The sequence below is a fragment of the Drosophila arizonae genome, chromosome 4, assembly GCF_054131065.1.
Source record: "Drosophila arizonae isolate 15081-1271.41 chromosome 4, UAZ_ARI_1.0, whole genome shotgun sequence".
NCBI classification, from domain to species: Eukaryota; Metazoa; Arthropoda; class Insecta; order Diptera; family Drosophilidae; genus Drosophila; species Drosophila arizonae.
The window spans coordinates 14702678-14730575 of NC_142924.1; the positions used below are offsets into that span (position 1 = coordinate 14702678).

At 42.7% G+C, this 27898-nt stretch overlaps 1 protein-coding gene across 3 annotated transcripts; it reads left to right on the forward strand.

Moving 5' to 3' along the window:
• On the forward strand, positions 1–27588 carry Nrt (Neurotactin). Of its 3 annotated transcripts, none has more exons than XM_089468095.1 (3): positions 1–278; positions 24433–25110; positions 25169–27588. In XM_089468095.1, exons 2-3 carry the CDS (start codon positions 24495–24497, stop codon positions 27109–27111), a joined length of 2559 nt encoding a protein of 852 aa, XP_089324221.1. In that variant the 5' UTR covers positions 1–278; positions 24433–24494; the 3' UTR covers positions 27112–27588. The 3 variants fall into 3 exon arrangements, with proteins under 3 accessions (XP_089324221.1, XP_017862359.1, XP_089324220.1); XM_018006870.2 differs by lacking the exon at positions 1–278 and adding an exon at positions 15471–15928; XM_089468094.1 differs by lacking the exon at positions 1–278 and adding an exon at positions 24205–24361.
• The last annotated feature ends 310 nt before the right edge of the window (positions 27589–27898 follow it).

The window sequence follows — 27898 nt, forward strand, 5'->3', positions numbered from 1 at the left end:
TTCGTTTTGTGGTCGGCATCGCTGCAAGTTCAGTTTTTTGTTTCGCGTCGCGAGGCAAGTGCGCTATTCAATTGTGTTGCATTGAAATTGCTGAAATTAAAATAACATACACATAAAAAACGTATCGTGCTATTGTTGTAAGCATTGCAGCTTAAATCAAAAATTATTATTCGTTAATACTAAATAGCAATGTGAATGTGTTCACAAGTGTGAGTGTATTGGTGTGCGAAAGAAAAGGGGATATCATAGCAAAGCAAGATCAGTTTTGAGCAGTGTTGGTAAGTCAACAAACAGCCAATTGACATTATCGATAATAGCATAAGTATCGATGCCTTGCTAAATTCATCTATTGCGTCAAGACGTTGTCATTTATTCTTTTATTTAAATCAGCAAATCAAATCATTTACAATTACATGCAAGGCAAAAGTGAAGGCTGCTGCATCAATTGAATTGGCAAACAAAAGGCAAACTCTCGTTGCCAATATATTTACTTACTCCCGCTACATAGCTTCTGTGCTAAAACAAGAACAGCAGTCTGTGCTGGGGGATGGCGGGTGAGGGGATAACACAAACAATTGTGCACACCCCAGTTGGAAGGGCTTCTGTCTTACTTCACGCTTCCATGGGCAGCAGTAAAAGCAAATGCATTATTATCCTCAGAGCAACAACAAAAACAAAAGGCAAGCATTTTGCGCTTTGTATTCGATTCAATGTAAAGAAAGGCCACAATGCTTGGCCAACAACATGTGCAGAGCTGATCAGGGTTTGGCAATTTGGGCGCCCGCTGCTCCCACGGGGATGCAATGACAATGCCGTTGACAACGGCAATAACAGCTCAATGCGATGTCGCAGAAGCATCAAAAACAACAAACAAAAAAGAAAACTTGGCAGTGAAAAATGTTTGTCAAAATCAAATTTACAATTCGGGCCGCCCCTTTTTATTGGGCACTCGGCCATTATAGAGTGTTCTGAATGTTATTGCAGTCTAATGGGCTGCATTTTTATTTTTTTTGCTCTTTGCTGTTTGCTGTTTGTTGCTTGCATAAGTCACAACTCCCCAAAGTGCTGTTACAGCTGGGCTTGGTGGGCGGTCTGTAGTCGCGCTGTTAGATCTTTTTGGTGTAACCCTTGGCAACCCTGGCCGTCGGTTATGTGCAACAACTATGTAGAGTTTGTTTGTAATTTAATGAAGTTAGCTACAGCATAGCTGGCAGTAAATTTCATTACCTGGCAACTTTCCTAGTAAAGCAGCAACAGCAAATGAACTCTTCCGAGAATCAAATTTCATGCGCACTTTGGTAACCCCCCACTGGAGCAAGAGCTAAAGTTGGAGCTGGAGCTGGAGTCGGAGTCAGAGTCAGTCAGCGTTGGGTTAACTTTCAACAGACCTGGAAAATGGACAGACAGACACGCTGTCCGTCCGACTCATTGTTGTACAATATTTTATTGTGTTTTTGTTTTTCGTTGTATTCGTTTCTACTTTTTTTGTTGTTTACTGTTTTTTTTATGCCGACTGACTCTATCATTGCAATTCATTGCAGTTGGAAGTGGATGCACTCAAGCGGCGCAACGAGCTCTCCAGCTCTACGGTTCTCCAGGTCTCCAGCTCGCTCTCTCCAGTTGATATGGCTGGGCTGTACGTCTTTTCATATCTCTGCACTCCATCTCCGTTGCATTACAAGTTAATTGTTTTTGAAGAGTAAAACTTAATGAAGTTTTATGCGTTTCTAATGTGCAGACAATTTGTTTTCGATGATATTTCAATTGTATTGCTTTCATTGTATAACTGGAAAGGGAGCCTAAATGAATGCACTGCTGATATGCCTTCTATGATGATAGGGATAACGGAATTTTTAAAGTCATCATCTAAATTGGTTTTGAACTCTTTGCGAGCTGCACGCAAAAGCCAAACAAATTATGCTAACCCAGTCCACTTGGGTTGCGATGTCAAGTGCACATGGAACTTAATTTGCTGCACAGTCATAAAGTCGGTTACTATTTATAACATTTATATATGTATATGATATCTCAACTATAGTCGGCCTCTTTTCCTGTTGCATGAATTGGCCAGCGCAGCTCGCGTGTCGCTTTGTCAACTCAACTTAATATTATTTAATTATATCAGAGAGAGCAACAAATGCGGCGACAACAACCACGACAAGAACACTTCGTGTCATAAAAAATTATTTAACGCGCTTCTAGCAGAGACAGGCAGCAGAGCCACGAAGGGGGGCAATGAATGTTAGCTTTAACATCAACTGGTTTTCTTTTTATACTCGCTCACGTTTGTGAAAGTAGGTAGATTGGCTGCATGAAATGGCCCGCTTACAGATGGCTATCTAGCTAGGCTTGCTATTACAATATAAACTTGACCTCTTCTATTTCGCTCATTATGCAAAGTTTGAGATATTGTAATATACTTATTAAGCAGTTTTCTCATGAGCGAGTATTATGCAGTCAGTACTACCTGAGTGCGACTTTCATACTTGTTTTCTTTTATTTGTGACTCCAATTTGCAACATTATAATTTTGCTTTGAATTATACTCACACACGTACACACACGCTGCATACAACAGCTGAAATTAACAGTTCGTTGAACTCTGTACAGCGAATGCAGCTACAACAACAACAACAACAACAACAGCAGCAGCGGCAACAACAATAGGCAAAAGCACATTCATTTGAAGCTTGCATAGAGCGAGCGATTATTTTTGCACTTATTAAATTTTAGCACACTGAAACAGCAAAGTACATAATAATCATCATCATCACCATTATCTTAATTATCGTCATCATCAACAGCAGCAGCAGCAGGAGCAGTTGAAGTAGATCTGTAGATCGAACAGCAGCTGCTACTGCAATAGTCTCCACTCGATCACACTTGAGATCGGCTATGAGAGATGTGCGATTGAGTCACAGTGTAAGGAATTATTATCACTTAAATAGTGAAGTATGTATTTTACAACACTTGAAACTGTGCTTTAATAATCTGTAATAAGAGATTAGAGATGAATGCCTACTAGAGAGTTATTAGATAGAGAAGTAAACATATATTAATCAACACTTAAAAAGAATATTATTGAGATTATATTAAATAATAAATACCTTATAAAGTGTCCCATATAAATCAAATAAAATAAATAAATACCTTATTACAATGTGATTTGCTGTTATAAACATTTCTCAATTCCTCTTGTAATTTCTTAATTTTAGTCTTTCATATTGACTCGCTAATATAATCACGAATATTGTTAGCTTTGAGCACTGCTCAACACTGACACAGCCGCTGATCAGGGATCTTCCAATACATCATGCAAATCACATTCAATTGCTCAGCTCTATAGAGCGTAAACTGCGAACTGCTGCTGCTGTTGCTGTTGCTGCCTCTGCTGCTGTTGCTGCTGCTGCTGCTGCTGCTACACAATGTTTATATGTCCGTTCAGTCCAGTTTGTCCGGTGGCTGTTGGCTGGCCTGCAGCTATTTTACACGCCATTGAGTTACAAATGGGCGCTCCTATGCTGAATATTGACGGCTGACTTTGCTAGTCAGCTAGTCGGGCAGTCGGCTACCGCTGCTACTGCTGCTACTCTGGCGGCATGTGTTGGTTTGCTTCATGTGGCGGCTGCTGCTGCCCCCAAGTGGCTTCAGCTGCGGCCTGAACACCACGTCTCTATCAATTTCGATCGCAAATCTGCAGCTTTCTTGGTATATTATTTGCGCTCTGTTGAGCGTTGTTTCTTCTATTGATTGTGGATTAAGGCACAGCACAGTGCCTGCTGCTAGCTGCTTGCTGCCTGATGCCTGCTGCCTCTTGTTGCATGCACCATGTTGTCTATTGTGCCTCGTTTCCTGTCTCTGTGTCTGGCCCTGTGTCGCTGTGGCCCCGTTTTGCGCGTCTGCGCTTCCTTTCACAGGGAGCTGGCAACAACAACAGCAACAACAACAACATCATCATTACCTGTGGGCCAGGCCTGCAACAAAAATAAAACACAAAAAAAATTATAGTGAACCACTTTTCAACACTAGCACCGCAAGGCAGCAGCTGGAAGCTTCAGCATCAGCATCAGCTCTTGCCGAGTTCATTCAACTGGCGCTGCCTGTTGAGAGTCTCGCTACGTTTTACCTTTTTTTTTTGTGCACCAGCTGTGGGTAGTATGATTTAGTTATGAACTTAGGCAAGGCATAGAAGAAAATGCTGCTGATGCTGTAATAGAATAGATATATACATCCATTCAGTTTTATTTACATAGCTCTCTATATATACATATATGCATTTATTCTCTGCATTATATTTATCTCCTTTTACATTCATTTACTCAACATATATTTTAATCCCTTTTACACACAGCTCGTAATCTACTTTCACAATCCTTTGCCAGCAAGTGTATTTCTGTCTTCGGTGTAGTTTGATGCATTTTCTTGTTCGTTTTGCCATTTGCGCTTTGCTTCCTAGTTGAAAGTTTTGTTGACAACTACGAAAGCAAAGTAAGGGCGCTCCAGTTGATGGATGCAGTTCTTCTTGTAGTTGTTGTTGTTTGTGGTGATGTTGTTATTGTTGTTGGTGATGTTGTTGTGGTTGGTGGATAATCCTTCACATTAAAAAGTTACCTAGCGGGTTTTAACCCCCAGTCCCGCCCCGCCTCCGCCTTTGGGGTGAAAATCGTGAGAGTTCAGAAAATGTGCCACGTTGCACTTGTTTGGACGAGGGAATTGCCACAGGCAAAAGAAGATATTGCCGAAGTGCTCTCTGGCTGGAAGCGCATTTACCGTTGCCCGCAGATAATTTAGAAAAGCAAACTGTGAAAATGGAACACAGCGAATAGAACAGAGCGCAAGAGATTGGATTAAAGCGCAGAGGAGCAGCTGCCCCATCTCTATCTCTCTCCCTCTCTCACACACTTACCCACTACTCCTGCTGCTGCTGTTGCTGCTTATGGTTTATGTAATGACCAGACTGGAAAACGTGCACGGCCTGCAACATTGAAGTTGCTCCATTGTTATTGCTGTTGCAGTTCTTGTTCTTGTTGCTGCTGCTGTTGTTGTTGTTGTGGAAAATGCAATTAAATAGCTGGTTTGGGCCTGGTTGGGACGTGGTACAAATATTATCAGCACCTCTGCCAGCCACAGCATCAGCATTGGTACAGAGTCAATCAATTAGGTATATCGCAGCGAATGTTATAATTGAAATACCAAAATACCAGATGCCAACTCCACAGGCATCTGACCATGGCCAAGACCATGATTGCAATTAAAAGCCAAGCGCAACGAAATTATCCACCAACTGCCATAAGAGTATTATATTCCAGAGTGAACAACTGTGCAGGCATGTCAAATGTTTTAATCCTGCTTTTCTATATAATCAGAAGTCGCGCAGGCTCCATGCGATGTCAATCAGAGTTCAACTTGAACGGGAATGCCTTTCTTATAATTTATTTTAGATATAAACTAAAAATTAAGGAAACCTTTTGAATATTAGGCTTCAATCACTTTATATAACATTTACTTACCTTATTTTTGCTACCGATCATAAAAGTTGTGTTTATGCCAACCTTAAGAGCAGGAAAACACAGAGACATAATTTATGCAATCATAATAAATCATAATTTATATTTTGCCAAGTCCCATTTGAAAAATGTGCGCAGCTCAGCTTTTCTTTTGCCTCGACGCATCTTATAATAAACAGCTCAGAAATCAAAAGAAGCCCTTGAGTGCGCTTACTAAATAATAAATACCCTAACTAATAAATACCCTATACATGCAATATCTGATAGGATTTCTGTAAGAGCTTCCGAATCACAAATAAGTTTCTTCTTGATGCTTTCTCTTGGTTTAACTTTCAACATTTGGAGTTTATAAAATCTAAATCCTTGACAAGCTAACGAGTCAGTTGCATTTTTTTACAGGGTACATATAAAGAGTATAAGAGTAAAATCTGCATACGCAATAAATTTATTTACAAATTCAAGCGTTGTCTCTCTCTATACTCGGCTCCCGCTTTCCGCTTCCCGCTTCCCTCGCTGTGACTCCTGCCCATATATCATTATGGGTTTTCTTTGGCCTGACTCTAATTTGCATATTCATGAAATCTGACACCCGCTCAGCCGCAGCTGGGCCTGAATTTGAATTTAAATTTGAATTTGAATTTTTATTTGCCACCATTTGCCACACGCTACTTGCCACTTGCCACTTCCCACTAGCCACTAGCCGCCAGCCGCCAGCCGCCAGCCGCCAGCGACTTGCCACTAGAGTGGAGCACGTGCTGTGCTAGCTCATAATGACGTCATTAGAGTGGGCTACCTAACTGTAGCGCAATAATCCTCTCCCCGGGGCAGCGGACGATCATTAATCTCGAGCGAGCAGAAGAGAGTCGCCACCATTCCCCACTGCGATCCGATCTTTGACATTTTTATACATTGCACACTTTTAGCATTCGCAATTTTGCTAGCAATTTATCCTAATGGAAAGTCCGGCCCGATCAGATTTCGCCCCTGGAACATGACCGTCGGTTATTGGTGGGTGAATTATGAGCCGCACCGCCAACTGGCAGCCGAGGCATTAGCCAAAGCCAAAGCCAAAGCCAATGCCAGAGTCAGAGTCGGAGCCAGGAATAGATGCAAAGATTAGTAGCTAGAAAAATTGTTAATGTTCGTTTTGGTACGGGCAAATAAATTTGTTGCACTTGTAGATGAAGAGAGAGAGCGAGAGAGAGAGCTATATAGTGAGCGAGAGAGAGGGGCCGAGAGTACTTCAGTTTGGCTACACGAAAAAGTCGTGAAAACTGTTGGCTGGGTAATTGCTGATAATGGCAGGATCGAGGCAAATTGACTTCCAGCTGACCCACAATCTGAACTTGAAATTTACTTCAATGTGGGCTAAATGCTTTGGCTGAGATTGGTTTTTTCCTGGTTTCTCGGTGGGTGAGCGCAACTCCCGCTCTGGCAATTAAGCATCATTAAAACTGGCCACATCAAGTGGAACCTGTGCAGGCGAGGGCAGAGGGGGAGCAGCAGCTGGAGCGTGTGACAAAATACAGGCATTAGGAGGAGAAGCAGGAGGAGGAGCTGCAGCAGCAGCAGCTGGAGCATAGCTGAAGTGGTTCAGCTTGACATGCTTGCTGACATTTTTCGGGTGCTAATGATGACGTTGAGTGGCACATAATTCACTCTCTCTCCCTCTCTCTCTCTCTCTCCCTCTGTCTCTCTCTCTTTCTCTTTCTCTCTCTGTCATTCCCTCTCTGTCTGTCTGTTTCCCGCTCCACTCTCCACTGCACATTAACATTCATTTGAAAATTTGTCATAATTGGCCATTTTATTGTGATATTGCCTGTCTCTCCTCTGTAGTTGTTGTTGTTGTTGTTGCTTTTACCATTTCCCAGCACTTGGCACTTGGCACTTGACATTCCGCTGCGGTGAATTAAATGACGTTACGTTCGTTACGTTGTCTGTCATATCCATAACCCGCTGCTGTGCCGGTCTCAGTTCATTCCCATTCCATTTCCCAGATTTCGCTCTCTGCTCCTCTGTTCTTCTGCGCTCCTCTCGTCATTTCTTTTCTTTCCGGCGTGCCAATTAAATGGGCAACTCTTTCGTGTTGGGTTTCCCCCTCTAATTTGCTGTTTGCTGATTTCACATCCTCACGCGTTTTGTTTTCATTTCAATTTCATGGAATTCCTTTGACAAGAGAAGGGAGAATGAGATCAACAAAAAATCAATGTTATTTTTAGTCAACACAAAATTGTTGTCTTTCTCAAACCGATGGGAATTGTAAGAGATCTGAACTATATTTAAAAAAAATAATAATAATAAATAATCATTCAGCTTTTGCTTCTTTTGCTTCTTAAATATAATATTCAAATATGCGCAATTACCATTTGTTCGAGCTGTGGCTCGGCTCACATATATAACTCAGCAGCATCGACATTTCTTCGGAATTGCATTGCCTGACAAAAGTCGCTTAGCAAACAATTGAACATTTTTCTCTTTTTGTATTTCGTATAAAAACATTATGTTCCAGGTTCGTGACCAGAAATAGAGACAGAGCCACTCATAAGTCGCGTGACCCGACATCAAGTCGAGCTCTGCTTCGAGCTGCTGCCTTCTGCTCCTTTTAAACGGTAGCCGACAGAGACAACTGCGATGAGTGCACGTACTGTGTTATCTTGGCTATTGCAGTTGATTGATTGATTGCTTGCAGCGTCACTCAGACTGGGACTGGGACGCAGACTTGGAGCCAGGCTGCGCTACTCCTGGGCTGGCAGAGATCAATCGCAGGAATCGCAGCGCAATTTCAATAATTCACAAAAGGCAATGTCAAATGGGGGGAGACCCCAAAGAGTTATAGTCCCCGACATTGCAACTGTAACTGCAACTGCAACTGCAACTGCGTCCCCAAAAAGCGGCGGCTGTTGCTGCTGCTGCACTTATTGCTTTTGTTGTTGCTCAGTTTTCGCCTTTGATTTTCAGTGCGCGATTAAAATGCGCCTGGGCCGAAAAAGGAAATGACAATTTTAGCTGAGAAACGAAAATGTATTGCAGTTGGCTCTGACTTGGCCCTGCGCCCGTTGCCCGTTGCCCGTTGTCCGTTCCCATAGAGCACCCCCAACAGCAATCGCTGGCTGTCTCGCTCTCTCTCTGAGTTACTCTTTCCCTCTATTCGTTTTTTATGCCTCTCTTAATAAACGCATCGCTGCGCATTCGCAGAGCAACAACAACTGAAAAAAATACCACAAAACAATGAAAAATGTCTAAAAATTGCAATGTACTGCATCCGCCGCAGCTCAGCTCCCCTCCAGTGCCCCCTGCCTCACGCCTCCAGCTGCTGCGAATGGGGCGCACGTCAAGAGCTGCTGTTTCTACTCCCATTTAAGGCGCAATGACGCGCCGCTCATGCGCATCACGCACATGCCTTGTTCCCAGTTCCTTGTCTCAATGCGTTTCACTGCTGCCTCGTTCCGCCCTGCCCTACATACTGTCCCTTCTATCTATCCCACTCTTGCACTTACTGTTTTGTCATCCTTTCTAATCGTCACTCGCCTGAGTCAGCTTGACAGCGCAAAATATGCTGCCATTCGCGATCCGTTGGGCCAATTGGTGGGCGCATTATCAAAGTCATCGCAACGTCACGATCGGCCCAAGCGAGCACCTTGAGCGGTACCTAAACTGGGCTGCGACGACTCACTACAACAGTTGGAGACAATATTGTTTTGGGAAACTTTCAACTTGTGTGGGACTATATTTGATATAGTGATGAATATTGATCGATTGCTCTTATTATTTTGCGATTTTGTTATCAATATGAATTAGCAATAAATTGAGAAGTTTGAGGAAAATTTCAATTATTTAAATAATTTAAATACTACAATATTACAAAAAATTTATATTTTTAAAAAGCTGTTTTTTATTTTCACATTAAAATTTTAAATATTAAAAAAATGTATATTATATTGTATTGTTTTTCCTTATTTCATTATATTCCATTTGTTCGATTAATTGTATTATTATAAATTTCCGTTTTATTTATAAGATATCTTTTGTAGGGCACTCTCGTTCGCCTGCTAACCAAAGATGATTTTAGTGCTCCTCCCTCGTGTGATGCACATTTTAAGAGCATCATGCGATTCTTTTTTTTTAATACCCATTAATATTTAAAAATGAGAACTCGAGGTATATTGGTTTCGGTAAAATGTGTGTAATTGGGAAAATGATTCGTCCGCATGTATAACTAGAGATAAATAATATGAATGATTGTAACTGTTCTTGTAAGTTCATAAAAGGTATCTCCTAGTCGGACACCAATTGGGGCACGCTCGTTTCGTTTTGTTTGTATTTTTGTCTTTTGGCGCAGTTTCAGTGCGCTTTCTGCTTCATTGCCACATCGATGCAGTTGTTGTTGCTGTTGTTGTTGGTGACATGCAGCTATTTTTAAACACTGATGTTGTTATTGTTATTGTTGCTGTCGCTGCATCTGCGATTTGGAAATTGCATGTTGCTGGCCCATTTGCTGCATGTTGCATCGTTCCAGTTGCAACTGCTTCAATTTGCTTGTTAACTTTGGGCAGCTTTGCGCTTGAATTGCAACAATTTTCAGCTATTGCAGCTGCATTCGAAGCTTGCCTTCACATTCGATTTACGCCATCCGCTCTGTGTGGGAGTTGCCCCGAGAGGCAATCAAAAACTGGCTTGGCACTGGCAGGGACTGGATTTGGGCCTGGGCCAATGCCATCATTAGCTGAACTGCTCATAGAGTATATATATACCTCTGTCTTTCTCGCTCTATCTTCCACTGCTCCCTTTGAGCTGTGCTTCAGGTGTTTGCTTGGCAGTCCGCACATGTTGCGTAGCCAGTGCCGTTTCCGGTCATCAAACGTCCACTTACGGATGTATTCCCCCCCAATTCGAAAAGTGTTAACGAAGTGCAGGGCGGCAGCAACAGCAACAACAGCATTTTGTTAGTTTTTCTCGCACGCTTCAGCGGCAACAACTTCAAACTTCCAACTTCCAACTTCGGCCAGACCTCGGGGCGACAACGTGCTAATCACATTCAGCACTTGATCGCTTGGGAACTGTGTGTTTGGCAGCTGCTCGCTAGATAGATATCTACGATAGCTGCACGTATGCTATTAGCATTTGAATGCGATCATTGGGCCAGTTATTGCAGCGGCGCATTTAACAGTTAAGGCGATACTGCACATCCGCTCACAGATACATATATGTATATATATTTATATTTAATGAAAAACACAATAAATCCATGCAGTGAAGCTGTATGCTAAAGGCCAAAGGCGCTCTGACTCTGGTTCTGGTTCTGGCTCAGCCACCCACGCAGTTGCATCATTTGGCAATTTAATTAAACGCGACCACCCGCGTCGAAGTTCGCGAAGGAGTCGGCAATCGAGCCTCAGCAGTGGCGGGCTGCATTAGCAGTAATATGAACCATTCGTACCCAAAGGGGGCAATCGAATCTTTGCTCGCTTGCTGATGAGGCGAGACAATTGTAATTTTTGCAGCTGACTGTGCTGTGCGCTGCTGTGGGACTGTAGAAGAAATCAATTTCCGGCACATTGTCAAGTGCAAGATGTCCAATTCAGCTGCGGGCCAAACAAAAAGATACAAAAGTATCTACAAAGAGCTCGAGCAACTGTCAGATACAAAAGTATCTTTGTGCTCATTGCTGTGCATGGAAAGTTCAATAGCACGCGCTGCATTTGGTCTGTGTGGGTTTTTGCTTTTCGTAATTATTTATCGTTTTTACGGCTGTCCCTCTTGCTCAGCTGTCGGCTCAACGACAATCCGTCAGATACTTCTGTCTGCAGCTTGGCTCTTAATTTTCTTTTGCGCTGCATCGTCATCATCATCATCATCATCGCCATCATTACGATCGTCATCAGCGGCAAACTTCATTAGAGCTGCCGCGCAGTATCTGTGTGTATCTTGATGAAAAAGCAATTGTTTCTAGCCGACGTCCATTAAATTGGAAAATGTGTTTTCCGCCTGGTGTCAGTTGGGGCGAAAAGCGCTTAATTATGTCAGGCAGGCAGCCAGTCAGTTGGCCAGCCACTCGGACGCCCAATAACAGTAACTTGTGACTCAATTGTATCTTAAAGATACTTTGCCCATTGCTGCACTGGCCCGAACACGCTAAGCGGATAATTGTCGTTGTCGTTGGCCCGATGTCATGTAGAAAATAAAGCAAACAAAACTTTGAAGGGCTTCCATTGAAAATGAAATTGCCGCCGACGCATACTCAAACAGGGTTAGATACACAGATACAAAAAGTATCTGCAGTCACTGACGATTTAACTGCAGCAGCAGCAGTAGCAGCAGAAAATCAATAAATTGGCAGCTGCCAATGTAAAAATGCAAACGAAAGTTGTTTTCGATACTTATGTATCTTTAAATCTATATGTATCGTTAAATGTATCTATATCATCTATCTATATATATACATTCAAATGTATCTGTATCTATATTTGTATCTGCATCTCTAAATGTATCTGTATCTTTAAATGTATCTGTATCTATAAATGTATCTGTATCTTTAAATGTATCTGCATCTTTAAATGTATCTGTATCCTTAAATGTATCTGTATCTATAAATGTATCTTTATATTTAAATGTATCTGTATCTGTGAATATACGAGTATCTATAAATGTATCTGTATCTTCAAATGTATCTATCTTTAAATGTATCTGTATCTTTAAATGTATCTGTAACTATAAATGTATCTGAATTTTTAATTTCGTTATTTTTGTATTCGTTATTCCTATATACACATGTATCTTTATCTGTGTATCTCTATAGCTACAGCTTTAATTGTAAGTGTATCTGTATCGCTCGTGTATGGTTCCCATCCAGTGAGCCATCTAGTTGTATCTGAAAGATACACACACATACGCACACAGCTTGTTAATCAAATCAGTGTTGAGCCGAGCGCATGCATAATGAAACCTGAATAGGACGCGCTTTGTGCATCAATTATGTCGCATTAAAGCCAACATCTTAGCTCGCATCTTTGAGATACAATTTACGCATTCAAATTGTAGGAAGTTTCATATTATGCTGAAACAGAGACAGTGAGTAAACGAAAAAGCGAATGTATCTGCTTGCTACCTCCCACCCACACACACACACACACACAGACAGGGGAGGAGCAACGTTGCTGCATGTCAATGTCAGGCCGTGCCCCTGCCGCAGTTGCAACTGCAACTTGCATCAATTTCGTGTGTTAATCTGGCGCTGCCTCAATTGAAGCTCCCCTGCCTGCCCTGTCCTGCTCTGCCCCAGCAGGAGGGGCAACCAAATGGGCTCCAAGTGGGTGTTTTTCGAGTGCGGGTAACACTTTAAAAGTGCAACGACTGCGCTGCTGCATCTGCTGCATCAGTGCCCCATCATCAGCATGTCCCATGTCCAGAGAACAGAGAACAGAGTACAGAGTACTGCAGCTGCAGCTGCAGCAACGGATTGTCAATTATTAACCGTTGTCAAGTTGCTTTCGCACTTTCGAGGCGACTCTGTCTGTAGGTAACTGCTCGCAGTTGTTGCATGCCCCATTGTCTGTTTTCTCTGATTCTTTCCACTCACTTGAGCACACACTGCCGTTGTGTGTGTATGTGTGTGTGTGTAACATCAATTGTTGTAAAATTTTAAGTAACTTTTAATGGTCTTTGTCGCGCCTGTTGTTTGTCTCTTTGCCATAGCCGAAGATCCAAAGACAGAGTCGAGTGAGAGCTATTCACGAGCATCATTTTGGCTCGTTTTCTGCTCTTTCAGCATCTCTTTTGCTGTGCATCTCTGGTTGATCTTTTGTAGCAAGTACTTACATGTGTGCCTGTGTGCCTGTGTGCATCTCTATATAGGAGAGATACTCGATCTTTGGCCAGGCAATGAACCTTAAGCAACTGCCTCTTCTGATTGACCCTAATGTGCTGAAAGCGAGACTTAGGGTCACAAGAAATTATTGATTAGAAATTGTTTTATTCATGACTCATTTGTAAATCCTTTCGTTCCCTATTCTTTGCGGTGCTTAACCTTAGCTCTGAGGCCCACTTAAACTGGTCTCATATTCCAGTCAGACAAACTTCTAACTATGACACCACTTTCTGTCCCTTACTCATGCCCATGCCCATGCCCATGTCCGTGTCCGTGTCCGTGTCTGTGTCCATGTCCGTGTTCCGTGTACCACGACCATGTAGCTCACTAAATAATGCAGTAAATTATTTGTGTGTGGTTGTGGTTGCCAAATGGTTGGGCTGGTTGTCTGGTTGGTGGGTTGGGTGGAGCACATAAAACTACAGACGTCATGCGGTTGTCGCTCTAAGTTTTTTATGATGTTTCGCAAATTTACAACAATGCTTGTGCAAAAAGTTTTTTCATGCCTCGAATCAAACGTATTTGTAGCTACGCTCTTTTTATGGCCTACTTCAAGGCGCTCAGCCAGGATTCACTTACGGCCTGGAAGCGAGGACGCAGACACACAAAAAAGCCATATAATTGAGCTTAAACATAAAGCGGATTTTGGGTTCTCTCACTCTCTCTCCATCTACATTGAAGGGGACAGACAAATTGTGGTCTTAAATTACGAGCTCAGCGAAAAGGGAAGGACAAAGCAGGAGGAAGCAGAGTCTGCCTTGGCATACCTATAAGGCGGGCAGAGACTATTTTTGTCGTACTTCCTGTTACCCACGCGAGCTGATCCACATTTAAATTAAACATGAACTTGTTAATTACACACACAGCCCACATGACAACAACAACATGCCACATGTGCTGCAGCAGTTGCCTCAAACTGCGCCGCTTCCTTTGCGCTTTGGGCAACGCCCCCGTCGCGTCATTTGGCGGGTTTCCTCGATCCCATTGAGGATCTGTCCGAAACGACGTGACAGGCATACGTCATGCTGTCATGAAATACGTAACTCAATACGCATTTCATTGGCAGTTTTCATTTATTTTTTTAGGGTCCGCTAACATAGAGGTGCAGCTGCTGCCAAAACAGTTCCCAAAATTAATTGATTCAGTAGCAACCGAACTGTTCACATTTTCATTGAATTTGTTGGGGAAGCCCCTATGTGGGCAGGAGCTAGCAGATGTATGTGGGCTAACGGTTTCTTTCTTTAGCCACACTTGAAATTCCCAAACGGTTCTAGCATAACTTTCGCTACGCATCACAATTTCCAGTTGACATGAAAAATAGCAAAGGCAAGAGCAACAACAACAACAAAAGGAAACAGGGAAAATTACAAATGAAAGTTAGTTTTTCTCAGGGGTAGACTCGATACAAAATAAAAATGATAACAAAGGGGTTAAAGCTGTACGACTGGCGGGAAGGACGAGGTTCGGTTGTTGTGACGCATCAATTGCGTGATTTTTGCCCGACAGATGTTTTTCCTGGCACAAACTGCGCCTCATACTCAGCCTCAGCCTCGGCCTCAGGCTCATCTACGTAGGCAACACTCAACACTTGTGCCATTAGAGGTGAATCTCAAACGGAATCCCAATGAACTGCCAACCGGTTGCCTCTCAACCCCCCGTTCGCAATAGTGCGAGGCGCAGAGCACATATACAATGTATTTTGCATTTACTGTACAACACACAGCAAAGGAAAAATAAAACAAAAAACAAAAAAAAGAGAAATGAAGAAGAAAACCTCAACGAAGCCGTCGCCATGTGCCGCAATTGTTGATGTTGTTGTTGCTGCTCGCAACGGGCTATGCACAATCCCTGCTGCAGGGCGCCGAGAGTGAACATGAGCATGAGTGAGTAAGTAAGAGTGAGTGAGGGAGAGAGCAAAAGATAGCGCAGCAGAGCGCCCTGCTGCTTTCATGCCATGGGCCATGGACCAACCCCTATGCCGGCAGTTTATGTTTTGTTCTGCATTCGCCTTCCAGTGAGCGAGCGCCAACAAAGAGAGAGAGCGCGAGAGTGCGAGAGAGCGCACACATTTCCAGTTTGACTGAATTGTGCTCCCGTTGACAGCGTCTGGTCGCTTCGGCCGCCAGTTTGAGCCACGCTCTGCTAGACGCCGCACGCTTTCGGTTCTGCTGCTTTTGTAACGCGCACGCGACGAGCATTTCTTTCCAGCTCACTCACAGCAACAAAAGAACACAAAAAAAAAAAAAAAAAAAAAAAAAAAGAAAAACTACGACCGGCTTTGTAAAGGATAACAACTTTTTTTCCTATTGCCACAGCCGTGTCTAATAAAAAACGTGTGGATAAGAAAAACAAAATACGAAAGAAAAAAACAAAAAATACGTGATTATCGCTTGTGTGCAAAATTTGTATTGCAATAAGGCAGAAATCTCTGTGCGTGTTATACACACCTAAAAGTGTCCTGCAGGATAGCTCATCAAGGATTCTGTATACACATGCCCGCTGTATGCTGCACACTCGGATTATTTCCATTTGCACATATTTTGCCCTAAGCGAAACAAGTAAGACATAAACAAGAATATATTTTCATCATTATCAAAAATATACGTACATATGTATAAGCATATGTATAGCATTTCGGTATTTTTCTAATTATATTGTGTTTATCTTCTGCTTATTGTTACTTATGTGTTGTATAATATTTTTATACAAATTCCAGCTCAATTTCTCTTTGAAAGAGTTAATCTTCAAATTAAAATTTCAATTTGGAAATACATAAATATTGTTAGCAGCTTTTCCATATTCCTGCTAATAGCTCGTGTCATTAGCTCACTCCACCACAACAACAACAACAATTTGGAACCCCATGCTTTTCCCCCCTTTTCCATTAGCAAGCCATTTATCACAGCTGCATTCGAAAATCCTTTGAACATATCATAAACTGCGCTCCCCCCTTTTCCCATATGTCAATCTGGCAGCGCCTAAAATCTCGCCCATGAAAAGAAGCTTGAAGTTCTTGCTGCCTTTAGCGGCTGCAGCTAAAAATAGGGAACCTAATTAATATGCAAGCCAAAGAAATATATCCAAAAGTTGAAGCTGATGTAGCTAAAGCCAACTTCGAGTCGACAATAATTCAATAACGAATTTATCGCTGCTGGCAATTAAAACAAAACAAAAAAAAACTTCAAAAAACTTCATCCGGGCAGCTGTGCTCCAACAGCAGCAGCAACAACAACAATACGTAAAGGCGCCCAAATGACTTCCGGGAATCATTTGGAAAAACAAAAAACAAAAAAATAGGCTAAAAAATCAAAATCAAAGCAAACTCCGTGAAATCTGACAAAAGAAAAGAGAGAAGAAGAAGCTGACAGCTTAGGGAAAACAACATTTGCATTTTCATGCGTTCAAGATTTATTGGGCCGCGACTGTTTCAGTTCCACTGTTCCCACCCCCGCCCCTCACCACCTCCCTCATTTCACCCAAGTTGATTTGATTGTTTTGCCCGCTTTCAAAGACAAAAGCCGCTATTAGTTTTTCACTCTGGAGGCTTTTCACATTTTCACTGCGTAATGAAAAGCAACAACAAAATTACGTTGCTTTGCCTTAAATTCAATTGAAATTTGGTGTTATATAATGACTAGGTGGATGGGGGGCGTGCTAGGGCGGCACGGCTTTCACTGCGAATGTAAACAAAAACAATTAGAGTTTCCAACTGGCAAAAGGTTTTTTGATAGCACTCAGCTGGCAGTTGGGGCCTAGGTTGGAGCTGAGGTGTGGGAGCCAAGGGAAAGGGGAAAGAGCAAAAGGGAAAACTAAACAACATTTTCAACACTTTCCAATGCTAGATAAATAAAACGCTCAACAGTTGTGCCCCACTCCCCTTGGGTCCCTCTAGCACGGGTTCATGGTCAAATGTTGTATTTTAATTTCAATATCAATTTCAATTGCCTGTAGAATAAATCCCTCAACGAGCACAGTCAGATCTCTACAGATCTCACTTTCCACTCGACTCCTCGCTATTGACACTGACTAATGAGGCAGCCATTGGAACGGCTCATAAATTTCACTGTCCAAACTGTTGACACACAAAGTAAACAAGTCGAGCTATAAAGAATAAACGTTGCTTCCAAGGGCTCCTAACTCAAAAAACACACACGTACACACGACTCACAAACACGTAGACACGCACACATAGGCAACGCTCATAAACTTCCATTTTGAGTATCCTGCATTGTTGCCCTTCGTCTTCTTTTATGCTTATCTCGTTGGCTCAATCTATGCCTTATCGCTGGTTCATAAAAAAACCCAACTAACGCATCCTTGAGAGCGAAACACACAGCAAATAGCACAAAAGAGCAAGCGAGAGAGACTGATCAACTGAGCTGTACTTGGAAATCCGAAACGCTATCTTGCTTGCTTGAAGTGCGCAATAAAATCGTACATTGATCCGATTTTTCCCTCTCAGATAAACGAAATATATTTATTGGAGTCTTTAGTTTGTACAAGAAATATAAATGGGTAATTCTAGTTGTAAAGTGTAAGAAAAAACAACTATGGCAATGATTTAATGTATTTTGTTTATGTATTAAAATATAGTAGAACAAAAGAAATAGAAAAACCTTAATAATATATGTGTTATATTTTCATAAATAAAAATACATATTCCACTAGAATTTTTATTAAGAAAATAAATATTTTATTAACGTTTTCATTAATAAAATATATATTTTTATACCCTGAACCCATTGAAAATGGGAAATCAGGGTATAATGGTTTTGTTGAAATGTATGTAACAGGCAGAAGGAGGCGTGGCAGACCCCACAAAGTATATATATTCTTGATCAGGGCGACGAGCTGAGTCGATTTAGCCCTGTCCGTCTGTCTGTCTGTCCGTCTGTCCGTCTGTCCGTCCGTCCGTCTGTCCGTCTGTCCGTATGTTTGAACGCGTCGATTTCCGAAGATATAACAGCTAGAGACTTGAATTTTTTTTTTAAATGACCGTATATACAGCGCGGACGTCGAGTTTGCTTTTAAAATTCGATAAATCATCCCGTTATGTTTTTATCGAGTAAAAACATTCAAGTTCAAATCAGGTGCCTCTATAGCTAATTGTGAATGATTTTTCTTTTTTCAAATTTCTCAAATATTCAATATAATATGTAGATCATATGCTGAAAGTTTCATTAAATTCCGTTCAGTCAAAAATTAATAAAAAATAATCAAATATTTGGCCAATTAACAAACGCACGTGCAGCAGCTACAACAAAAACATTCGTTGAATCACATCAGCTGTTAGTTTCGTTTAGTTTTGGTAGATGGCGCTGCAGCAGTGAATCTATTTGAGTTTTGCCAGCGCCACCAGCAGGAGTGGGGTGGCCTAGTGTGTTAGGTGCATGACGCTCGATCAAGAAGTCGCGGTTCGAATCCCGATCGGTGCAACACTGATGTTTTTTTTTTTAATTGTTTCAAAATATTTTTATATTTTCATAAATACGTTTTCTATTTAATTTATATTTTTAAATACACCGAAATTGAAATTTTAACTATACTTTATGTGCGTTTTTAATAGTTTGGTTATTCTAGCAGATTCTTAGAATCACATCAGCAGTTAGTTTCATTTAGTTTTGGTAGATGGCGCTGCAGCAGTGAATCTATTTGAGTTTTGCCAGCGCCACTAGCAGGAGTGAGGTGGTCTAGTGTGTTAGCAGCATGACGCTCGACCGAGGAGTCGCGGTTCGAATCCCGGTCGATGCAACTGATGTTAATTTTTTTTTAATTATTTCAAAATATTTTTATATTTTATTAAATGAGTTTGGTATTTTATTTATATTTTTAAATACATCGAAATTGAAATTTCAGCCATACTAAATGAGCATTTTTATTTGTTGGGTTCAGGGTAGTATCTAGTCGAGCACTCTCGACTAGAGTTTTCTTACTTGTTCTTTTATGTTATTGCAAGAGTAAATGTATATTAAAATACATAAATTAAAAATAAACTATTTTTAAATTTGTAAAATTAGAATATAAATTTTCTATAATTTATATAAATAAAACAACTCTTACCCCATGGTATATTTCTCTTCAATTGAGATGTGTATAAATTATTCATGAAATGATGTTTATAATTAGAAAAGAATAACTCTTCTCTATTTAGCACACTCAAAGCAGCCTAATCGACACTTGATAAATTTTCCAATTCTCCAAAGAACTTGACAGTCTCAAATAAGCACGATTATAAATTCATAAAAGTTGGCGTTGGGGTTTGATACCCTAGGGAAATGTCGCCTTGGTAATGGGTTGCTTTGAGCCCTATTCGTTACTGAAGGGCTCTTCTGCCCCATGGGACTATGACCTGTGCACGTGTGCCAATGTGGTTGGGTTGTTTGGTGGGAAGATCGAGTGATTGGGCTTTTTGCATTTCATGCCTGGCCGAGCGAGCTGAGCTCCTGCAGCACATCCTTCCTCTGCGGCACGTGCAATCGAATGAGCTTTATGCACAAACAATTCGCAAATGGGGCAAGTTCATTAGCAGGCAATGTTGCTTCTGCTACTTCTTAGCAGGTTTTGATTAATGGCCATGAAATTAAGAACGAGAACAACAATAACAGCTAACAGCGGCTGGTGGCTATTAAAAGTTAATTTCGAGGCGGGCGCTGCTTGATTTTTGTATTTTTAATAAATTGTATCTTTCAGATACACACGGCAAAAGCGCCCACAGGCATTTGTAGCTTGTTAGCCAAAATGAGAGACCTGGCCAACAGCTTGGCCTGTTTGGGCCCTTGACTGGAGCCGCTTGTCGGTGTCCGGATGACAAATTGACTTCGTTAGAGCAATTTCTTCTCTTAAATGTGAATCGCAAATTGAAAAATGATTGGCCGCAGGTTTCGTTGAATATGCCACTTGATTGCTTTGTGGTGGTGTTGGTGGTTTTGGTGGTGTTGATTGTGCTGGTGTTGCTGTTCCTCCCACTGTTGCACTGTTGCAATTTGCAGCTCGGTTAGTGGCGCCTAAATTTGCCTCCATTTGCACATTTTTCACCCACGGCGCGGCGCCTCGGAAATTGCCGCCGCGTGTTAATTGCATTTGCTCCTGCTGCCGCAATTGTTGCTATTATTGTTGTTGCTACTGTCTAGACATATTTGCCTCGTATATAATAAAAAAAAAAAAAAAAAAACTTTATACACAATTGGATTGCGTTTTGGGGTTAAAGCGCTTGAAATTCGATCACAATCATGTTTTTTAATGGGCAGTCCGCGTGTGTCCTGCAGTTGTTTCCAATTCCAATCTAACATTCTGTTCAATTGGCCATAAAGACGCCCACGCAATGCACTTCAACTGCATGGACTTGGTTTTCATAACTGTCCAGTGTAAATGGGGTATATAGATTGTGCTGACTCAATTGATGCGCACTCTAGTGCATATTCCAAACGAAATTTACATCTGATGCAAAGAATATATATGCAATATACAACCCATTTCATATTCAATAACTGTAATAAACTACTTAATATCATACGCTGCTTACAGGGTATTTCGCTGTCGACTACGCCAACTTGTGTGCTTTGTTTACCTGCCGCCTGTGGTGTGTGACAGCCCTGTCGCTAAGTTTACGGCGTGTCAGCACGCACATGGTACGCCATCTGGTGGTGGATGTAGGCAACAGCAATTCTTCAATTCATATTTTGCGTGTATGTGTGTGTGTGTGTGTCTGCACTAATCATAATGCAAACAAATAGATTGCTTTCAATCTACCAACTTTTCAGTGTGCTCGGTGTTCCAGCTCCTTCCCATTCCGCACCCACAACCAAGACACGCCATCTACTGGCAGAAGTTGGCAAAAGCAATTCTTCAACTCACCTTCCTGTGTGTTTGCGTGTGCTAGTCAACACTAATCATAACAATAACAGTAGCAAATGGATTGCTTTCAATCTAACTGCCTTCCACTACTCGCAGTTCCTGTCCAGTCCCTTCTCTCCCTCGCCCACGCCCCTCATTTCATGGCTGGCTGCCTTTTGGTAGTACAGGTTGCGCCTTTGTCGGCAGTTCAGTCAACAACATTTCGCTGGCAGTTGTCCGAGTTCTCACTGTACCATCAACACTCCTGGGTGTGCACAACAATTGCATTTTTATGCGTTTCAAAGTGTTTTTTGGACATGTTAAGCATAGCCCAAAAATGTATTTTCTGATTAGGGTTTCAGCTAATGCGTGGTTAGTTCTAGCCTGTTTTTATTGGTTTTTCCTGTTTTATTTTCCTTGCTTGGGGTGGGATTAGTTTTATGTGTGGTTTAGCTTTAATGTTGCATGCCTTTTAGTGCTGCACAGTGGTGAGAAATAGATAAGAATTTCGAACTATAACACAAATGTAGAAAACTGAATAATTTATAAACACTCTTTCTAAATATAAAGCAGTATTATCAATTTCAACTATATCACTATAATATTAAAAATAAAAGTAATTCACAAATTATTCGGATATTATTTTGACTGTTTTGGTTGTAGGTTTACATATTGGGCCCACTGTGCCAAATCCCTAAAAACAATATAAAATATGTTCGCAGCATTTGTCGACACAAATCTTTTATGTTTTAACGGCAATTTTCATGTGCGTAAACCAACGAAAAAAAAAAAGCAATGGAAAACCTAACCGAAAAAAATAGTACAGGAAAACGGATCGCATGTCAAACGCAACTTTCGTATTGTGATTTAATTTATGAGGCAAGACAAATTATAGACTCCGACACATATGCCACATGCCACATGCCACTTACGCTTATAGACAAATATGGGCAGACGGATATAATGAACAGATAGCTGGACAGCCGACTGGAAAATGCGTGACAATGGGCGCGTCAACTTTGGCCCCATGTCTGTGGCTGGTCGAAGACTTTCAACACATTTCTCAGCCAATTAACAATGATGCTGAGTGTTAGCAGCAACATTTTGCAATTGCAATAAAAATGCAGGTCAGACCAGATGGAGATAAAGATATAGATACATATGCAGCTCTAGATACAGATACAGACAGACACGGATACATACATATTGATACAGATAGAGATACTCTTACAGATGCGATTGAGGATACAGATATTTGTGGCTTAAATACAGGATGCAGATACAGAATCTTTTATAAATGCAGATGCAGTTCAAGATACAGATACAATTGAATATGCAGATACAGATGCCCTATGAAAGCAGCTGTGAATGCAGATACAGAGACACAGATTGACTTGAAGATACAGATACATGTATAGATACATATGGTATTAAAACAGCAGTTGTCTCAGGCACAGATGCAGCTACTGTCGCTCGGATACAGATACAGATAGTTCGACTATGTCTGGTTCAATGGAAGTAGTAAACTCGAGTGCGGCGTAATTACTTTGACCTGCTTCTGTTAGCGATTCTACAGCTTGGCAACTACGCAGACAGCCCCAGCTCCTCCTACGCTGCTCCTCTGCCTCTACCTCTGCCAGCGTCTCCTCCTACTCCTCCGACTAATGCTTTGAAATCCGCTTCAATTGGATTTTCTTGTGGCACAAGTGACACTTTTTCACTTTCGATACGCAACATTGTGCTGCGTTCTATGCGCTGCTTGCTGTGTTGTGTTTTCCCTTTTGCTTTCCACTAGGCTGCACAATTTCCATGCAGTTGACCAAACTGCGATAATGATAATGATAATGTCCACAGATTATGTCACGCAACAATTTGAACTTTAAGTTCACATTTTAATGGAATTTCGTTTGATTTACATGCAACGGCGGGTTCATGACTTGGCATCGTTTTCTCCCCCTACATTTTCCACTAATGCGTGGTGCGTATGGTTTTTAGTGTGAGTGCAATATGTTAAGGATTTGTTGAGGCTTCGTCTGAACTGAGTCGGAAATTGAGTATGTGGCAATACTTTGTAGCAGCTATACACGAACAGAGCTCGGGCGTCTTTATCAGACAGCAGCTGAGGGGGGACAATGGAATGCTCTATATATTCATATTCATATTCATATTCGAAATATGTCAGAGCAACTAGTTGATAAGGAAGAAAATGTTTGATAGAGTATTGATAGAATTAGTGAGAATACAAAAATGATTAGGAAGAGTCTGACCAGTCCAGAGTAGGAAAGGGCGGGGAAGAGTGCTCTTTAAAGAAATGAATTCATATACACGAGTGCAAATAGAGCCTAAAGAAATTAACTTTGACTTTCTTTATGACGAGCTAATATCCTTTTAATGAGTTTCAGTCTAGAACTCTCCCTGTATTCCTAATGCAATTCTAAGTTGCATTCTTTTTAAGAAAAAATCACCCGCTTTGAGTTTTTTAAACGACTTTCTCATGACTTCTGTCGCTTGCGCTGTGGTCAATTAGCCAAAACTGAAATCTGGTACGTGCTACTGTGGCAGAAATATCTGGAAATTTCGCAGCCGGCGTCGCTCTTAATGATTGTTGAGGCCAAGGACGCGTTTGCAGAGCGAACGTTGCGTCCGAAGTTTTCCGCTAATTAAAGAAGGCGACTTCGTTATTCTTAGGGAAATGTGTGAAAACCGTTAAAGCGCACGTAGCCAGGGCCAGGGGAAGATGCCAAGGGAGGGAAGAGCGAAGCGGGATGTTTGCCTCTGCCTGTGTGTTTGGCTTGGTTTGTGCGCAGCTGGCTGCTTAATAAATTTGCGGTCTTCCCGCCCCGAAAAAAAGAAAATCACATGCGGCAGCCAGGACATGCAAGCGAATTTCCACGTCTACCTGAGACGCTTTTCCAGGTAGGCCAACCAGCATGCACCAGGTAGAAGATGCGCACAAAGGACTTGCGCAGCCGGCATTGACAATTTAGCTCAGCTGCTCGGCATTTTCAGTTTCCTCGTATAAATGTGAAGCGCCGTTGCGTCCGGTAGCTAGAAGCAAAACAGCACGCGATCGTGATAGATCTTAGATCCTTAGCTGCTTAGCAACTACGACCAAAGCTTAACATAGTTAATCAAACATAAAAGCAAACTAAGTCCAGGTTGGCAACAAGCGAAAATTATAATAAATATAAATAACTAACTCATGTTTCTGTGTTCGCTCTACTTTCAGAATTCGCATAGAGTTCTCTAAAGTAAATCACAGCAACGCCAATAAACAGCAAACACTGCACGATGGGTGAGCTAGAGGAGAAGGAAACGCCACAGACTGAATCGCAGGGGCAACAGGAAACGCTGGAGGAGCCCAAGGAGACGGACAAAATGCTGGACAGCAAGAAGGATGAAGCCAAAGAGAAATCGCCCACTCCGCAGACATCGAAGCCGGCATCGCCAAATGCTGGCAAGAAGTCGCCGGTGCCGGGGGCAGAGGGTAATCCGGCTGAGAAACCAGCTGGCGAGGAAATTATTGACATACCCGCAGAGAATGGCAGCAAGTCCAACGGAGATGGGGCCGATGGCGATGAGAAGAAGATCAGCAAAGAGGAGCGCGAAGTGAAGCCGAAGAAAATACCAATCGGTGGCCTAAAGCTGCCTGGTTTCTTCATGAAGAACAAGCCCAAGGCGGAGGGCGATGGTGCCGAGGGTGAGCTGCTCGAGAAGGACAAGGAGCAGGCGGAGGAGAAGGAGGCCAATGGCGATGCAGCCGCAGCAGCCGCCGGCAAAGATGGCGAGCAAAAGCCACGACCTGGTCTTGGCCAGCGTTTGCGCAATTTCTTTGTGCGCAAACCAGCCGCTGACAAGGAACAGCAGAAGAAGCAGCTGACCAACGGCGATGCGGATGCCAAGTCGGGTAAGTAGAGAGCGGATGGACCTGTCCCACAATTGCTAATGAACTGTATTCCAAATAGAAGCCACAGCTGAAGCAGCGGCTGCTGAGGATGCAGATCCGCCACCAAAACGTGGCTTACTGAATGCCATCAAGCTGCCCATTGCCAACATGATACCCAAAAAGCGAAGCGGCGATGATGTGGAGCTGGGTCTGGGCAAGGCTGGACTGGCCTCGATGGAGACACTCGATGATTCGCTCAAGGATCAGGACACTGTCGATCGTGCGCCACTCAAGAGCAATGGCGCCGATGACCTCAAGAGCGAGCTGAAGGACGAGAAACTGGCCGCAGAGCAAAAACTGGCTGCTGAGGAGGAGGAGCGGGAGCGCCCCGTCTCCTTGTGGTGCCGCCTGCGCGGCTACAAGTGCAGCGTTGATGATGCGCTGATCGTGTTCGGCATTCTTCTGTTCATGCTGCTGCTGGGAGTGATTGGCTATGTGCTCACCCATGAGACGATGACGTCGCCTCCATTGCGCGATGGCCGCTACATTTCTACCGTCACCGGCTGCGGCCTGGTCGAGGGTGTCAAGGATGATGGCGCATTCGCCTTCCGTGGTATTCCATATGCCAAGCCGCCACTGGATGAGCTGCGCTGGCGTCCGGCGCAATTGATTGAGCAGATCGACGACTGCTGGAACGGCACACTGCAGGTGCACAATCGGAGCACTGTCTGTACGCAGCGTTTGGGCAATGGCACAACAATTGGCGAAGAGGATTGTCTGTATTTGGATGTTGTTACGCCGCATGTGCGCTACGAGAATCTGCTGCCTGTGGTGGTGCTCATTGGTGCCGATTCGTTGGCTGGTCCCTCTCCTGGAATTTTGCGGCCCTCAGCGCGCTATTCCCGCTCCCATGATGTGATCTTTGTGCGTCCGAACTTCCGCTTGGGTGTCTTTGGTTTCCTCGCATTGGAGGCCCTCACCAAGGAGTCGCATCCGCACACCTCGGGCAACTATGCACTCACCGACATCATTGCAGCGCTTAAGTGGATCCAGCTGAATATCCGGAACTTCGGCGGCAATCCACAGTCTGTGACTCTGCTGGGCTACCGTGCAGGAGCAACGCTCGTCTCGGCTCTGGTCACCTCGAAGAAACTGGAGGGTCTGTACACGCGTGCCTGGGCCTCGTCCGCATCGGCCATTTTCCCAGGCAAACCGCTGCAGGAATCGGAACGCTTGAACCAGCAGATCATGGCCACTTTGGACTGTCAGGATGCGGCATGTCTGCGTGAAACATCCAGCGAGAAATTGTGGGCTGCCACGCCGGACACCTGGTTCCAATTCCCCGCCACGATTCCCCAAGCCCAAGAGCTGACCAATGCCAATCGTCACGAATGGCTGGTGCTGGATGGTGACATTCTCTATCAGCACCCATCTGAGTCCTGGAAACTGGCGCCGATCCCAACCAATGCCAATCAGCTGCATCAGCCACGCCTCGTGATGGGCTCCACTGCCCATGAGGCACACACCCTGAAGCTTCGTGAATTGCACGCCAACTGGACTGCCGAGGAAGTGCGTGAATATATACAAAACTCCCAACTGGGCGCACTCGGCTTGACCGATGAAATCATCAAGCGTTACAATGCCACCAACTATGCCGCTCTTGTGGCCATCATCACAGACATACGCACCGTTTGCCCGCTGTTGACGAATGCCCGCCTCCAGCCCACCGTTCCCTTCTATGTGGTCACCCAGGGTGAGGGCAGCGATAAGCTGGCCACCGTGGATGCCGATGTGCAGGCCATCCTCGGACGCTACGAGCCCCATACCGTTGAGCAGCGACGCTTTGTCTCGGCAATGCAGCAGCTGTTCTACTACTATGTCTCCCATGGAACGGTACAGTCGTTTGATACGCGTCGTCGCGTCATCATCGTAGAGCAGGATGCGCAGGCACAGGAGGATCACGATCACTGCAACTACTGGATCGGAAAGGATATTGTGCCGCGATTTGCGCGTGTCGATTAAGCAACAGAAAGATCCCTCCTATACCTAATCCCAAACCCAAGCCCAATCCTAACCTCAGTAATCTATGACAATGTTCGACGGTTTATTAACTGTCCTGTAAAAGTTAATTTTATCTTTCTCTCTCTCACACACTTTGTATCCGCCCCTTTTTAGAGTTTGTAGTGCTCTTTAGCTTTTCCAGTTTTCCCGATTTCATTATGAGTTTAGTTTAGCCTAAGTGAATCTAGTGTTTATATACGAATGTACATTTAGTTTCGACAATTATTTAAGTTGTAAGTTTTTAAGTGTAACGCATAACTCCACAGCAGCAAAATGCATCTAAGTATGCCTCTACTAAACATAAATATTAACATAAACATAAACATTAACATTAACATAAACATATACATACATGCATATATCTATGATAATGTATTCTTTAATCTTAACAACACACTCGAAACACACACAAATAAAACACGACAAAATATATTTGAACATATACTTGAAAAGTATAGACAAAACATCACGTCTTTCAACTATCCAAAACACAGGAACACACACTCTTTCACAAACTCTATAAAATAATTAGATATATATATATACATGTATATCACATATAGCTGGAGCGTTAAGCAAAACCTTTGACCAACGATCTTTTTTGATACAATTTTTACATAGCAATGGGGCGCCATAAAGACAAGACTCAATAAATAAACAATGAAAAATCAAAAAATCAAACAATGTAGATTTCGTAAGGCAAACAAACAGGAGAACGCATAAAAAATATTAAAAATATACATATATA

Bases quoted from the DNA above. Each gene is read 5' to 3' on its own strand.
- Nrt (XM_089468095.1), top strand. From the start codon at position 24,495: ATGGGTGAGCTAGAGGAGAAGGAAACGCCACAGACTGAATCGCAGGGG. The intron at 25,111-25,168 runs GTAAGTAGAGAG...TATTCCAAATAG, and splicing joins CGATGCGGATGCCAAGTCGG to AAGCCACAGCTGAAGCAGCG.